At 40.9% G+C, this 14826-nt stretch overlaps 1 protein-coding gene across 5 annotated transcripts in view; it reads left to right on the plus strand.

Moving 5' to 3' along the window:
• Positions 1 to 11815, plus strand: part of LOC102523731 (cytochrome P450 4X1) — a 47811-nt gene extending 35996 nt beyond the window's left edge. For all 5 annotated transcript variants that reach the window (XM_032494194.1, XM_014553945.2, XM_014553946.2 and 2 more), the window contains 6 exons: positions 2657 to 2763; positions 3497 to 3687; positions 7251 to 7384; positions 8720 to 8784; positions 10192 to 10274; positions 11067 to 11815. In XM_032494194.1, coding sequence (XP_032350085.1) covers positions 2657 to 2763; positions 3497 to 3687; positions 7251 to 7384; positions 8720 to 8784; positions 10192 to 10274; positions 11067 to 11235 — 749 coding nt within the window. In that variant the 3' untranslated portion in view covers positions 11236 to 11815. The remainder of the gene's footprint in view (positions 1 to 2656; positions 2764 to 3496; positions 3688 to 7250; positions 7385 to 8719; positions 8785 to 10191; positions 10275 to 11066) is intronic.
• Positions 11816 to 14826: the final 3011 nt, after the last annotated feature.

The raw sequence follows: 14826 nt of genomic DNA on the forward strand, positions 1-14826 counted from the left end.
AAGCTGCTATAAACATTTGTGTGCAGGTTTTTGTGTGGACGTACGTTTTCAACTCCTTTGGGTAAATACCAAGGAGGGTGATTGGGAATGGTATGGTAAGAAAATGTTTATTTGTAAGAATCTGCCAAATTTTCTTCCAAAATGGCTGTACCATTTTGCATTCCCACCTGCTGTGAATGAGAGTTTCTATTGCTCACATCCTTGCCAGAATTTGATATTGTCAGTGTTCTGGATTTTGGCCATTCTGATAGCATAGTGGTATCTTATTGCTGTTTTAATTTGCATTTTCCTGATGGCATATAACGTGAAGCACATTTTCATATGCTTGTTTGCTATTTGCATATAGTCTTTGGTAAGGTGTCTGTTAAGGTCGTTGGCCCACTTTTAAATCAGGTTGTTTTTTCCCTTATTGTTGAGTTTTAAGAGTTCTTTGTATGTTTTGGATAACAGTCCTTCACCAGAAGAGTCATTTGCAACTATTTTCTCCCAGTATGTGTTTCATCTTTATATTATCCTGTTTATTTTCCTGAACAGCAGTTTTTAATTTTAATGAAATCCATCTTATCAATTTTTTTCTCTCATGGATCATGCTTTTGGTATCGTATCTAAAAAGTCATTGCCAAACTCAAGGTCGTGTAGATTTTCCTCTTTGTTATTTTCTAAGAGTTTTATAATTTTACATTTTGCATTTAGGGTGTGTTTTATGGCCCAGAATATGGTCTATTTTGGTGAATGTTCTGTATGAGCTTGAGAAGGTAAGTATTCTGCTGTTGGTGGATGAGGTATTCTATAAATGTCAAAAAGATCCAAGTGATTGACGATGTTGTTCAGTTCAGCTGTGTCCTTGCTGGTTTTCTGTCTGTTGGATCTGTCCATTAGTGATAGAGGGGTGTTGAAGGTGTACTCCAGCTGTAATAGTAGATTTCTTTCTTTCTTTTTTTTATTGAAGTATAGTCCGTTTACAATGTTGGGTCCATTTCTGGTGTACAGCATAATGTTTCAGTCATATATATACATACATATATTCCTTTCCATATTCTTTTTCATTATAGGTTACTACAAGATATTGAATGTTAGATTTATCTATTTCTTCCTGTTCTCCTGTTAGTTTTTGCCTCATGCATTTTGAGACTGTTGTGAGACACATTCACATGAAAGATCATTGTCTTTTTGGAGAATTGACCCCTTTATCACTATGTAATGCCCTTGTTTATCCCTATTGATTTTTCTTTCTCCGAAATCTTTTCTGTCTGAAACTAATACAGCTATTCTAGCTTTCTTTTGGTTGGTTAGCCTTGTGTATCTTTCTCTATCCCTATACTTTTAATCTATATGCATCTTTATATATTTTAAGTGGGTTTCTTGTAGACAACATACAGCTGGGTCTTGTTTTCCTAACCCATTCTCTGTCTTTTAATTGGTGTATTTAAATCATTGATGTTTAAAGTGATTGTTGACATAGTTGGATTAATAGCTACCATATTGTTACTGCTTACTATTCATTGTCTTTTTTCTGAATTGAGGTAACAGTCATTTATAATATTATGTAAGTTTCATGTAAACAACATTATATTTCAACTGCTGTATACACTATAGTGTGGCTCACCGCCAAAAGTTTAGTTTCCATTCATCACCATACAGTTGATCCCGTTTACTTTTTTCTCCCTTCCCCCTCCTCCCCTTCCCACCACTACTCTGTTCTCTATATCTATGTGCTTGTTTTTGTTTGGTTTGTTTGATTGTGCATTATTTTTATAGTCCACGTGTGAGTGAAATCATATAGTATTTGTCTTTCTCCATTTGACTTATTTCACTTAGCATAACAGCTTCAAGGTCATTCATGTTGGTGAAAATAGCATGCAAGTTTATAACTTTTTTTTGGTAGACTTGATACCTGAAGGACAATTTTGCTGGCTATAAAAGATTTGCCTCTCACTTTATATCTTTGAGTTTTTTGAAAATGCTCTAGTCTTGCTTGATTTCTTTATTGTTCTTGGGAAGTATGATGCTAACTTAATTTGTCATCCTTAAAAGTCATTTAGTCTTTTTGTCTTAAGTCTCTGAGGATTTTGTTTTCTCTGTCTTTAATGTCAAATTGTTTTACTAGGATATATATTGGAATTGGTTGTTCTGTTCCAATTTTTCCAGGTGTAGCATGGGCCTTTTAATATGTGGATTTAATTTTTCTCTTATGTACAGAAAGTTTTCTTGGATTATGGTTTTAAATATTCTGTTCCATATTTTTTTTCTTTTAGCCCCTTCAGTTATACATATTTTGGCACTTCTTTGCTTGTCTTTCTTTTCACTCCATTTCACGTGGTAACTTTCCCATGAAAATGAGAGATTAGACTGAGGAAAAAGGAATGTTGGTCACTTGCACCTAAATTTGAAATCATCTTTATTGCCTACCTAGTTTATATAAAGTATATTTTTGGTCTGTTGTGTGTCTTTGGAACTTTGATCAAAGGTGGTCATTTGATGGGAAAATAAACAGCAGCAAAAATTAAATCTATTTAAATGTAATGTACCCATTCTGACCTCAAGAAATGAGGCAGGATTTGAAACTATTCATGGGTCCTGGCTTGCTCTATAATTTATTCTACTTTGGTTGACTTTGTTGTCACTTTGGTGTTGAGGAATTATTACTCTACCCCAGAAAAGGTAATCCAGGAGAGAAAGAACTCCCTCAGGGACGAGAAGAAGCAGGAGAACGTTCAGAAGAGGAGGTACCAGGATTTTCTGGATACTGTCTTTTCTGCCCAGGTAAATCTTTCAAATTTCTGAGCCTGCTCATAGATCTAGTTAATTGTGTGGGTAGTTGGATGAGTAGAGAGGAGGGGAAACAAAAGAAAAATTGATCAACTAAATTTAACATTATGTTTAAATTGATGTTTGATGCCCTACCATTTGAGGTAAGGACTGAATTCTGCAACTCTGTCACTAGAGGGAGGCAGATAAGACTAAATTTTTTACCCATTGAATAGATTTGGTAATTAACATAGAGATACAAGGTAGTTCAGGAAAATACAGGAAAATGAGTCACAGGGTTAGCTGATAAAATGATGAGGAGGAGGCGCTGGAAAATCTGGATAAATCTGGCAGAATGATTGCAGGAACTCTGCAAGGCTTACTTTTCTTATCTAAATTTGGTTCTCCTTTACCCTCTGGGCAAAGTGTGGCTCATAGTATATATTTGTTGAACTGAATTAAAATTAAAACTGTCATTTGTACACCGGAAATTGATACAACATTGTAAACTGACTATACTTTAATAAAAAAGAAAGAGAGAAAGAAAAAAAGAGAGAGAGAAAGAGAGAGAGAAAGAAAGAGAGAAAGAGAAAGAAAGAAAGAAAGAAAGAAAGAAAGAAAGAAAGAAAGAAAGAAAGCAAGAGAGAGAGAGAAACTCAATTTTTTTCCCTAAAACCATTAATTTGATTGGGGTTCCAAACATCTATAAACTGACATTGCATAAATATATTACTACTGTCCTTTTTAGGCTGAAATTGCCAACAGCTTCTCAGATACTGACCTATGGTCCGAGGTGAACACATTCATGTTGGCAGGGCATGAAACCGTGGCAGGAGGCATTTCCTGGCTCCTCTACCACCTGGCTCTGTACCCTGAGCATCAGGAGAGATGCCGGGAGGAGATCAGGAGCATCCTGGGGGATGGGTCTTCCATCAACTGGTAAGATCTGCATCTTCTAAACATTTCATCCTAGTTTTCCTCCTGGCTTTGCTTTATTCTTTCTTCTGGTAACTTGATGACCACAGTTCCTTAAAATATGTATATGTGAAAGCAGGAGAGGCAGGTTACTACTCTTCTCTTTTTCTAGAGGGCACCAAATTGTTCCATTGTCTTTTCTACTCACTCATCCATAGCTTACTTATTTCATTGTTTTTCTAGTCAATGGTGTGCAAAATGTCCTATTTCTTTCTTTCACCCAGGCCCTGGTGCATTGGAAATGGGGACTTGATCCCTAGACTTGCATTTAGAGCTTGAATGTTGGGGTTCAAGTGGATCTTCTCTTCTGAGAGACCTGAGTGAGCACCTGGGTCATTTAACCTCATTGTCGACGTTCTCTCCCATCCCCTTGTTCACACTTCGGGATTGGCTTTCGACTTTGAATCTATTACTAAATGGTACACACTGTAATTGAGTTTAGCCAATGTGGACTGAGTATATTTTCAGTACTAAGACACTTAAAAACCATGCAAGATTTGGTGAGGGTCCTGCGCTCAACAAGCTCACACTCTAGCACAAGAGACAAGCCCCCATACAGATGACTGCAATAAAATATGGTAAGGGTGATGAGAAAGATACATGTTAGGTACCACAGAGATTTAGAAGACCAGCACCTAACCTGGCGTGGGGGCTCAAGGAGACTTCCTGGGAGATCTGACACTTAACCTGCCTCTTATAGGTTGGGTAAGAGCAGCGAGGTGGAAAACTTCAACTCCATTTGGCTAGACTTTAAGCATATCTTGCTGTTAGTGAAGCCCGGATTATAGATTTGCCCCTTGGACATGCTATTTGCAAGGAAAACACATGTCCCTCATACAAGCCATGCTCTTTCCCCTAGCAAGATATTTCACATGTCATTGCTTGTCTTTCTTTTCACTCCATTTCATGTGATAACTTTTCCATGAAAAATAGACATGCTAATGGAACCAAGCCTAGCGACTAGGGGGAAAACGTCATATTTCAAATGCAAAGGCTAGCACAGTTAAAATGTGTGTAAAGGAAAACCTGAATTTATATAGGTATAGTAGAGATCACACTTTTTGTAGGGAAATACTAGTCATTTCCTACCATAGTTTAAAGGTCTAATCTATATTGCACAAAATGCAGTGTTGATTAGTTAAGTTTTAGTAAGTTATACATTGAGTTTGGAAATACTCCCAACATTGATTAGATAATTTAAGGTTGACTAGGATGGATATATACAACTTGTCAACTGAAAAAAAATGTACAACCTAAAAGCTGAGAGTTAGTTTTATTCGGCAAACATTTCTGAGCGCAAAATGTGGCCTCTCAGATTGCTCTAAGAGGCTGCTCTGAAAAGGCGAGGGAGGAGACAGGATATATAGGAGTTTGTGCAACAAAGACCAGGTAGTTGGAACATCAAAAGATTACCAGTAACTAAAGAAAGCCGGATATTTTGAGTTAAGGAATTTAGCACTTTTCTATGTATGGGAAGATGCGAAAGTCTGGGCTCACTGAAAGCATTCCTTTGATATGTGCTTAGCTATCTAGGGCCAGTGTCCTGGGCTTCTCCTCCTGAGTCTGCTCCGGGGACACCACTGGGGGTGGTTGCAGAGGCTCAGGAGTTGCCAGCGGGCACCTGCTTGTCTCCACCCTGACTTGCCTCCAGCTCACCGTCAGCGGGGGGAGGCGGCGGGAGTGGCTGATGGCTGACGCTGCAGCATCCTTTGTTCACTGATATGGCAGCAGTATCTGTTATTCACAAACTCAAATAGTGACCTTTCTTATTCTTGTTTGACCTTTGTGAAATGAAAAACAATAAAGAAATCTTTGTCAGGTAAGAAAACAAAGTCCAGAGGATCTGTTAACTACCATTGGTTTTCATGAGAGAAATGGTAACAGTATTATAGTGAATAAAATATGTTTTTATTCAATAATATGCCCTTATAGTTACATTTAATGAAATTCATACAGAGCTTTCTGAAAATTTGTAATTCTTTTAGACAGATAATAAAACCATACTGCAAAGAACAGTTTCTGGGAAAGCGGGAAAGTTGTTTGACATCTCCATTTGGCTACTTGTAAACCCATTCCTGCATTGGGTTAAAATGCCTCTCTTCCTTTTGCACCAGGGGTGAGATGGGCAACTTGGTTTTTCTTAAGTGTGAAAAGTGCTAGGCTAAGCGGAATTACTCTTTTTATTTTGGGCTGGAGGAAAAAAGAGTTCAAAATTAAAATTTCACATTACAGAATGGCCAGGGCCTGCACTCAGAAGAAGTCATCAAAAAAGCAAGTAGAAATATAATAAAGCAAACTGACTAAATGTATGCTGTCGTTTTATTGAACCAAACTTACTAGCTTGGATGCAAATTAATAATTTGTCCTTCTCCCACTGACACTTCAAACTTGCTGTGTGGGGCAAGTAATTTTCATCTCTAGGATAAAACTTGAGTGAATTTCACAGAGTTCCCATCCATTTAAATCACAAGAGCAGTCTTGTTTCAACAATTAATCTAGTCCAGTGTAATCATAAAAAGTTCACCTTCTTTTCCACTTAGAGCGTCTCCATCCATTGCAGCTCAGTACCTCTCTGGGTCTGGAGGCTAGCGGGGCGAGGGGCTTGTGGTTGGCGTCTGCTCACCGACCAGCTCCTTCCCTGCCCAGTAGCTGCTGTTTCTGACCCTTCCAGAAATGGTCCCGGGTTGGGGAGAGAATGAGGAGACAACAGCTGGTATTTCTGCAATCTTGGTCCTCTGAACTTGGTGGCTACTCAGTGTTCCCTTATACTCCTAGTGTGCATCTGTGGGTTTTTGGAGATTCCCTCGTTGGCACTTTGCAATAGGGACTCATGGGGCAAGAGAACTTGTCCTTTGTCAGGGTTCCTTTCAAGCTGGTTCCAGAGCTCTCTCTCTCTTGCCGTTTCCTTGGCCCGTAGGACACACTGGAGCATTCTCGCTTTGTCCCTGTTGCTCTCCTGCCTCTCTGTATGTTCTGAGTCACCACCCTTCCTATCAGTCCCATGCTCCCCAAACTCCAAGGAGCACGTGTCAGTTGATCTAACTGATCCTCTTGAAATTCTCCTTTGCTTAACATGGGGGAGCCCTTTCTCCATTCTCCGTGGCACTCTGCATTCCAACAATTCCTTGAAAGGATTTATTTTTTTCCCCCTCTCAAAACTCTTAAGTTGCCTGTCTTCTTCACTCCTTTGCCATTCCTTATACATTCTTGATTTATATGAGAAGCTAAGAATTGCAAAACTGGCTTTCAGAAATCTCCTTAGCAAATCCCTTACCCATGGTTTAGCGCCGCACTTTATGATGAGGATATTTGGCACCCGTTTGGGTCCTCTTCGTCTGGGACCTCAGCTGATCCTGAGGCAGAAAGAGTCCCATGTTAACATTCTGTTACATAAGCCAATGGGCAAAATAGCTTTAGCCTGAGGATGATATTTACCAGGAACTAACATCAACTATAAAAAGATACCGATATTTACAAACTGGACATAGAGTCTTGAGTTCCCCTCCCTCCCTCTCTTGTTCTCACAGGGACCAGCTGGGTGAGATGTCCTACACCACAATGTGCGTTAAGGAGTCACTGCGCTTGGCGCCTCCAGTCCTGTCCCTATCCAGAGAGCTCAGCAAGCCCATTACCTTCCCAGATGGACGCTCCTTGCCTGCAGGTCTTTGCATTCTTTTCCTAAGCAGTTTCTAGAGACCATGGGATCTTGGGGGCCACAGTGAAAACACCAGAGGGATTCTCAACTCTTGGAAGAGTCAAAAGATAATCCTAAGGACAGCTGGTTTAGAGCTGGGCACCTATTAACTGCTCAGTGGTAATGCCTTGACCAGATGTGGGTTTCACAGGCTTTCCCAACGGCACCTAGCCATTTGCAGCAAAGCTGTGCCTAGAATCTGTGTCACCCAGGATCCCAACCCAGGGTTTCTTCCATTGTGAGACATTGTTTCTAAAATAATCCTTGTTTGGCTGAGTCTGAGACCCAGGTAAGACGTCTGGGAGATGTGCACCGTGATCTTTAAGTTGAAGACCAAGGAGGGTCTTTGTCTTCATCATCATCATAATATTTCTCTAATAAAGATGCAGCACTTAATAGTTTACATAAAGTCTTCAAACATTATTATCTCATTTTTCTTCCTTGGAACATGATCTCATCAGACACTTATATGTGCTTTGCAGTTTACAAAGCACTTTCAGGTACTTTTGGTGCAGCCAAAAACTCACTGAGGGACCCCAATGCACGGATGAGCAGAGCTAGAACATGCTGGGAGGTCCCGTGCCCAGAGCCCAGTGCTCTTCCAAACAGCGCAAGTCTCTGAGCAGGGCGAGTGAAAGCCAAAGGGCATGCCAGACACCCTTCACTTGCCTGCTGCAGTGTTTTATGAGCTCTTGCCCTTAGAAACAAGCCAACAGGATTTCTTGTACCAATGCCAACAGCCTGTCGCTTACTGTCACTTTGTTGACAGATCCAGAATTAATTTACCAAAGTTATTTCCGGTGACCAAATAATCCTCAAGTTCTCTCTCCTCTGTCTTTTTTAAAATCCCCAAACCACACGGATAGTTGCCAAAATTCCCTCCCTTTCATGTATGAACAGCAGCAACAGAAACTTATCATTGGATCTGCAAGATGGAAGTACGGTTCTGTTCTTACATATCCAAACTGTTGCCTCTGGGTACTTTATAGTCCGTTAGTAGGTGTATAAGTAGTTACCAGAGGTAGTAGAAAACATAAGCATAGGTTATCATTTTGGCATGACACCAATAGCTCCTTAAGATAGAATCAAGTATTAAACAGGTCATTGATTTGAAAACTAAGGTGCCACCAAGCCCCATCTTCCCGTGGGTCCCTCACTGCTGGCTTCTGCTACAGCCCACAGGGCTCTGCCAGGAGCTAGCTCTTTCTCTTCAAGAAGAAAAGTCTTACTGAAGGACAGTATAACAGGAGCTCATGACTTGCTCTTTTTCCTGCAATCTCCTTTATTTCCTTCCTTTTTCAGGAATGACCCTAGTTCTCAGTATTTGGGGTCTCCACCACAATCCTGCCATCTGGGAAAACCCAAAGGTATGATTGTCTTACACATAAATAGTTCCAAGAACTTATGCTGTGCAATTTACTTTTTGTTAACTCTGCATGGAAGTAGCAAATAACACAACTAAGCAAAAATAAACATGACCAAAAATGTAAAACTTCCACTCAAAGAAGAAGTCCTCTTCCTCTATCCCTACTTCATCTGGGTTTGAAAGAGCAGGTTGGCAGAATCCCACAAAATCTGCTGCAAATTGCCGCAGTCTGTGTTTCAGTCATTTACTTCTCGAGCCCTCCCAAGCACTTCCCTAGACACCTGCAAGACTTGGACTACCCGCAGTCACTCAGGTAACTCACACTCCCCTTTGCCGGGTGTAGCCATCAGGATTCTGGCAGGAAATCAGTGACACAGTCAAGTTGGGCTACTTGAGGAGAGTTTTATAAGGAACTCTCTAAGTAGGGTTTAGGAGAAGCAAAATGGAGCAAATAACTGCCGAAGTGCTTCCCACTTCTAGGCCTGAGGGACACGGGAGAGAAGATTACAAAACCTGAAGAAAGATTGCTTCTGGGAAAGGCCATCAGACAGGAGTCACGGCCATCAGTAGAGCAAGCAGTTAACCTAAGGCAGCCCAGCTGGGAGGGGCCCAGGAATAAATACCCTGAATACTCTCTCCGCCACCCTCCAGACTTCCTATCAATGCCTTTTATTGGCCAGACCCAACAGGAAACCACATGGGCCAGTTTGGAGCCCAGAGCAGGGTGGAAAAGAGGAGAGAGGATCTGGAAAGGCAAAAAGAAGACATGTAGCCCACCTGAATTTCTTGAAACTCCAAATGTCCTTGAAACTCACACACTGTATACAGAAACACTGACACTGAAACACAAGTGTACAGATACTTCCTTTTACATAAGCCGCTAGTTTCAAACATGTGATGGGCAGTTGGACAAGTGATCCTAAAATCACTTTGGCTTGACTTGTAAGTAGGTGCACTCGCACCTCCCGAGTGAAAACACCACCACTGGCCATCGTGTTTCTGACTTCCCCTTACAAACCAGCTGGGGGGCCAGATGAGGTCTGCGGGTCCAGAGTTGTGCTGTCCAGTGTGGCAGCCCTCAGGCACGTGTGGCTGTGGAGCACTTGAAATGTGGCTAGTCAGAACGGAGATGTGCTGGAAATGTAAAATTTTGAAGCTGTAGTACAAAAAAATGTGAGCTATTTTCTAAATAATTATTTATATAGAATCTATGTTGGAATAATCACATTCTCTAGTAAATAAATTCTATCGCTGAAATTCATTCCACCTTTTAAAAATGTGGCTACCAGAGCATTGAAATGACATATGTGGCTCCCACTGTATTTCTGTTGATCAGTGCTAAGAAGTAGCTTCAGAAATATGTTAATGGTGTCGTGAAGATGGTGATGGGGTTGCCCTCTCATTTCAGGTCTTTGACCCCTTGAGGTTCTCTCCAGAGAATAATGATCAGAGACACCCCTACTCCTTCTTACCATTCTCAGCTGGACCAAGGTGAGGACAGTCTGAAGTTGTTGAAAAGACACAAAAATGTTTACTTGGGAATAGCCTCCCCTCTTTAGCTTCTCAAGTCTATACATTTTTCTGTGGAACCTCATCTTCTCACCTGACTATGAGGTAGATCTGGGTGCTTGTTTGAGCCCCTGAAAGGGCCAGTTACTTTCATGAAGGACAACACCCTTCTCTTTGGCATCCCACACAGCCATGCCTCAAAAGGTTATCCAGTGACACAAGCTGTTACTCATGGGCTCGATGCAAGTCCACTCCCAACAAAGAAGGAACAATTCTTTTTTTAAAATTTATCTTCTATTTCATCTTCATATTAAAATCTTAAATTGTAAGATATTTGATGTGTGCACCATGATAATTTGATATATACATTGTGAAAAGACTCCTCCCCATCGAGTTAATTAACATCCTTCACCTCACATATTTACCTTTTTTGTGTGTGAGAACATTTCAGTTCCGATTTCTTAGCAAATTTTGATTCTACAATAATACAGCGTTATTAACTATAGTTGCCACACTTTCCATCAGAACTTCACAGGAGAAGCAGTTCTGTGAGTAGCCCCAAGTGCTGCTTTGCTTAGGGAGGGCGCCACCTTGAACCTCCAGCTTATATTCTTGCAGAGAACAATGTAAGTCCAAAGTCCAAAGGTTGGTATGACACTTAGTATGAGAACGTTTCCTTACTGTGAAATCAGACATGTTATTCCAGTATCTTATTAAAGAGTCAGAGAAACACCATTTCTTCAAGTATTTCTTCCTTTCCCTTGGTGTCTGCAGGAATTGCATCGGGCAGAATTTTGCCATGGCTGAGATAAAGGTGGCCATTGCTTTAATTCTGCTCAGCTTCAAGGTGACTCCAGACCCCACCAGGCCTCTTGTCACCATGCCTCATTGCTTCCTCAAACCCAAGAATGGAGTCTACTTGCACCTGAAGAAACTCCCCTAATGTTAGAGCCCACAGTATGATGATTACATACTTCTTGTTTTAAAGTTAAATCACAACTAATTGTTCAAGAAAATGAAGAAGAATCAAAGTATGGTTGTAGGGTTAAGGGTAGATGGGATGAGGGTCTCTGGAGAGCTGTCCAGTATTCAAAAACATCTCAAGGTACCAGAGGGTATCTGTCGCCTAGATCAGTTTCTGTATGACTGGGAGATGTGCAGATCTTTTCTGTTCGATTCTGGCTACCACTAATGCCGAATATCAAGAATTTTGCTAGATGACTTCCACAGATTTTCTGTTTAAAATTTTTTTTTAGAATTACATAGTAATGGATGAATGTATGCTCACTGAAAAAGATTTGTAAGCCTAGAGACGCATATAGAGGAAGCAGTAAAGTCCCATGTCACACAGCGCACACCTCCCTGCCCAATCCTATTGCTTCTCCTAAAATAGAACAGTTTTGTGTGCATGCTTTTGGACTTGTTTCTGTACATTTCATATGGATGTGTATGTTCTTATCCATGTGATCATACCCATATTGTTATTCTTTTTTTCTCTTAATAAAAATATATCTCACTCCTCAGCATGGCTTCATGCTATTCTGTAATGTGGGTGTGATTTAGTTAACTATTTTCCGATTATTGGGTACTTAAGTTATTTTCAGTTTTAAAAACATGCTTACTGGCCATTTATGCTTATCTTTGTGTTGTTCTCTGTGATTTGTATGTCATCTATGTTTATTTTTCTATGAAGTTGTTTCTCTTTTTATTATTGATTCATATGAGTTCTTTATAGAGAGTGGATAACAAACCTTGATTATAACTTTTCTTTGTAATTTTCCCCCATTCATTTACTCTTTTAAAACTGTATTTATGGTGTCTGCTACCTTATGGAACTTATAAACTTTCATGAAGTAAAATATATAAACTTTTCTTTGTGATCTCTGGGTTTTGAGTCTTCGATAAGAAAGCCTTCATTTGGAACATTATCAAGATATTCTACATACTTTCCTGGTACTGACAATTCTTGTGAAGCCTGGTGAGGGCTGTGTAGTTGTGCCTAAGTGGCGCTGGCTCACACAGAGTTCATCATCACAGTGGAGGCTGGAGCTGAAAGGACACAGAAGGGGAGTCTGCACAGTGATCTTTAAAAGTGCAACTCTCATAAATTTTATTTTAACCATTACTATTTCAATTATAAGTGAGAAAACCAAACTAGACAAAAAGAGAACTTATCAGCTTATGTAGTCTACAGAATGCTTGAACAGTCAAACATGGAAGGGAAGGGACGTGCATGAGCCCCAGGAGCCACCGTCACTTGATGATGCAACAATAAAACCAGGTTGTTCAATGAACAAGCTTCTGTAGAGAAACACCACTGTTCTTGGTACCGTGGGGCATTAGAGAAGGAGATGCCACCCTGGTTTTGACCAGCAGCTCAGAGTCCAGCTGGATAAAACAACTCACGTGCGAAATTACCAGTTAATTGAGCATGGTTTGCACTTAACTCCCAAAGTCTTAGGTCTACTCACACTCATTCATTCTTCCAGAGCTCTGTTCACTTGGACTTCTCCCCTCCAGAGGATTGCTGCCTGTGCACCAGTCTCTTCTCATTTCCCTGGCCTGCACTATGAGTATTTGCCCTTCTTCTTTCATAAGGTCAAGGACTGGTGACCCTGCATGGGTCTAAGTGGCTATAGCACTGCCAGATTGTAAAACCCGGCTTCAATATCAACCTTCTGAAAATTTTCATCACCATGATACCTGAGAAAGTACAGGTGATGCTGGTAAGAGGAGGGGAGAGCACCCCTACCAGGCCTCTGAAGTGAGGTGCTACCAGGCGCATGGTACAGGAGACTCTGAGCTCCCTCGGAGCTATGTTCACAGCCATTCGTGTGGGATTATCTGATCCTTGGGCCATGAGCATCATGAAGGCAAGGACCCTGCCTTACCATGTGTATACACCCAGCACCTATGGTAGGTGCTCAGTAAGAGCTACCTGAATGAATGGCTGAGTCCAGTAGACTCACTGCGCTGGGAGAAAACAAAGCCGAGGAGCAAAGCATTATGTCCTGTGGCTCAGACGAGAGGAGTGGGGGTGCCCACCCGGGGGAGACTCCCTGCTCAGCAGCAATCAAGAACGGCTTCTGAAGCCTCTGCAGCTAGGGCTGGAGGATGGGCAGGACCTGTAGACACGGGGTGTCAGACGGAAGACAGCCCTCTGGGCGGCGGAGGAAGGAGAGCCTTAGCCTCGGTGGGGGCGGGGACGGACCAGGGGCTCTCGCCAGATCATTTGGAACTCATAGGAAAGACACAGTTTTCAGTCTCCAGACCCATCCTCTTGGAGTTTGGATCTGCTTAGATGTCCTGAATGAAGTAATTGTGAGAACTTAAAGCCTAAGTGATTTACAAATTATAAATGTCTCAGGTAGTTCAGAGAAACAAGAAAACTCACTTTACTCCCGGAAAGGATCCTGTGGTTTCAGAAGGCTGGACTCTGTGACCTCTAGGCTGGCTCCAGTGAAGCTTTCTAGCCTTCATGTTGTTTGGCACAACCTATAGGGTGCAAACACTGAGAAAACAACAGTTATGGTCTTTACTCGTCACCCGTTAGATGCCAGGCATGTGTATTAGACCCTTTTACCTATCCCCAATATTTCTATTACACTTTTCCCTGTATCTTCCTATCTTATCTCTCTGAGCTTCAATCTGAATATACTGATCTGATGTAATTTACTATTCTCTAATCCTCTTTGCAGCTGAGTGAAACCTGATGTCAGTGCAACTACTGAGATCTTATTGCTTTGCTACTAATAATGTTAGTTATAGAATTTCTATTTCATGTATTTTATTTATTTATTCATTTAATGGCTGTACTGGGGATTGACCCAGGACCTCGTGCATGCTAAGCACACACTTTACCACTGAGCTATACCCTCTCCCTTCTGTTTCATGTATTTTATAATTTCCAGTTACCTGCTGAAATTTTCAATCTTTTACCACCTACTTACTAAGAAAAATTATTTTTAAATTATTTAAAATTGAGTCTCCTAATTCTAATGTCTGGAACTCCTGTAGATGTGTATTTGCTGTGTGTCATTTCTTCCGGGTTTGTTTGTTTGTTTGTTTGTTTGTTTTTTCTTCATGTTGCTTGGGCTAATTTACTACCTGGCTACTTTTTACCGTGTAGACTGACAGACTGTTGACCAAACTGACTGCAGGCTTAGGATGACCTAAACTTCTTGCAGAGAGAATTTCCACTTATGCCAGGCACACCATGCAATTCAGAATCCTGTCTCTGCCTAAACACCCCATGGCTACCTTACTCCGTGTTGAGGTTCCATGCTCTAGAGAACACTTCCTCAGATGCACTGGGGACAGAATTTGCTTATCCAAAAGCCAAGGAGGGAGGACATCCCACTAAACTATAAAACTTTGCTAAGTAATTCCAGAATTTTTATTTTACACTTTTTTTAAAGATTAAATTATTTGATGAAATTCTCCATCTTTTCCTCTGTATTCTGAAACACACTGACCGTAGTTATTTTAATGTCTTTGTCTGGTAGCCGATATCTGGATCACTGTGGGACTATTT

Source organism: Camelus ferus, chromosome 13, assembly GCF_009834535.1.
Source record: "Camelus ferus isolate YT-003-E chromosome 13, BCGSAC_Cfer_1.0, whole genome shotgun sequence".
NCBI classification, from domain to species: Eukaryota; Metazoa; Chordata; class Mammalia; order Artiodactyla; family Camelidae; genus Camelus; species Camelus ferus.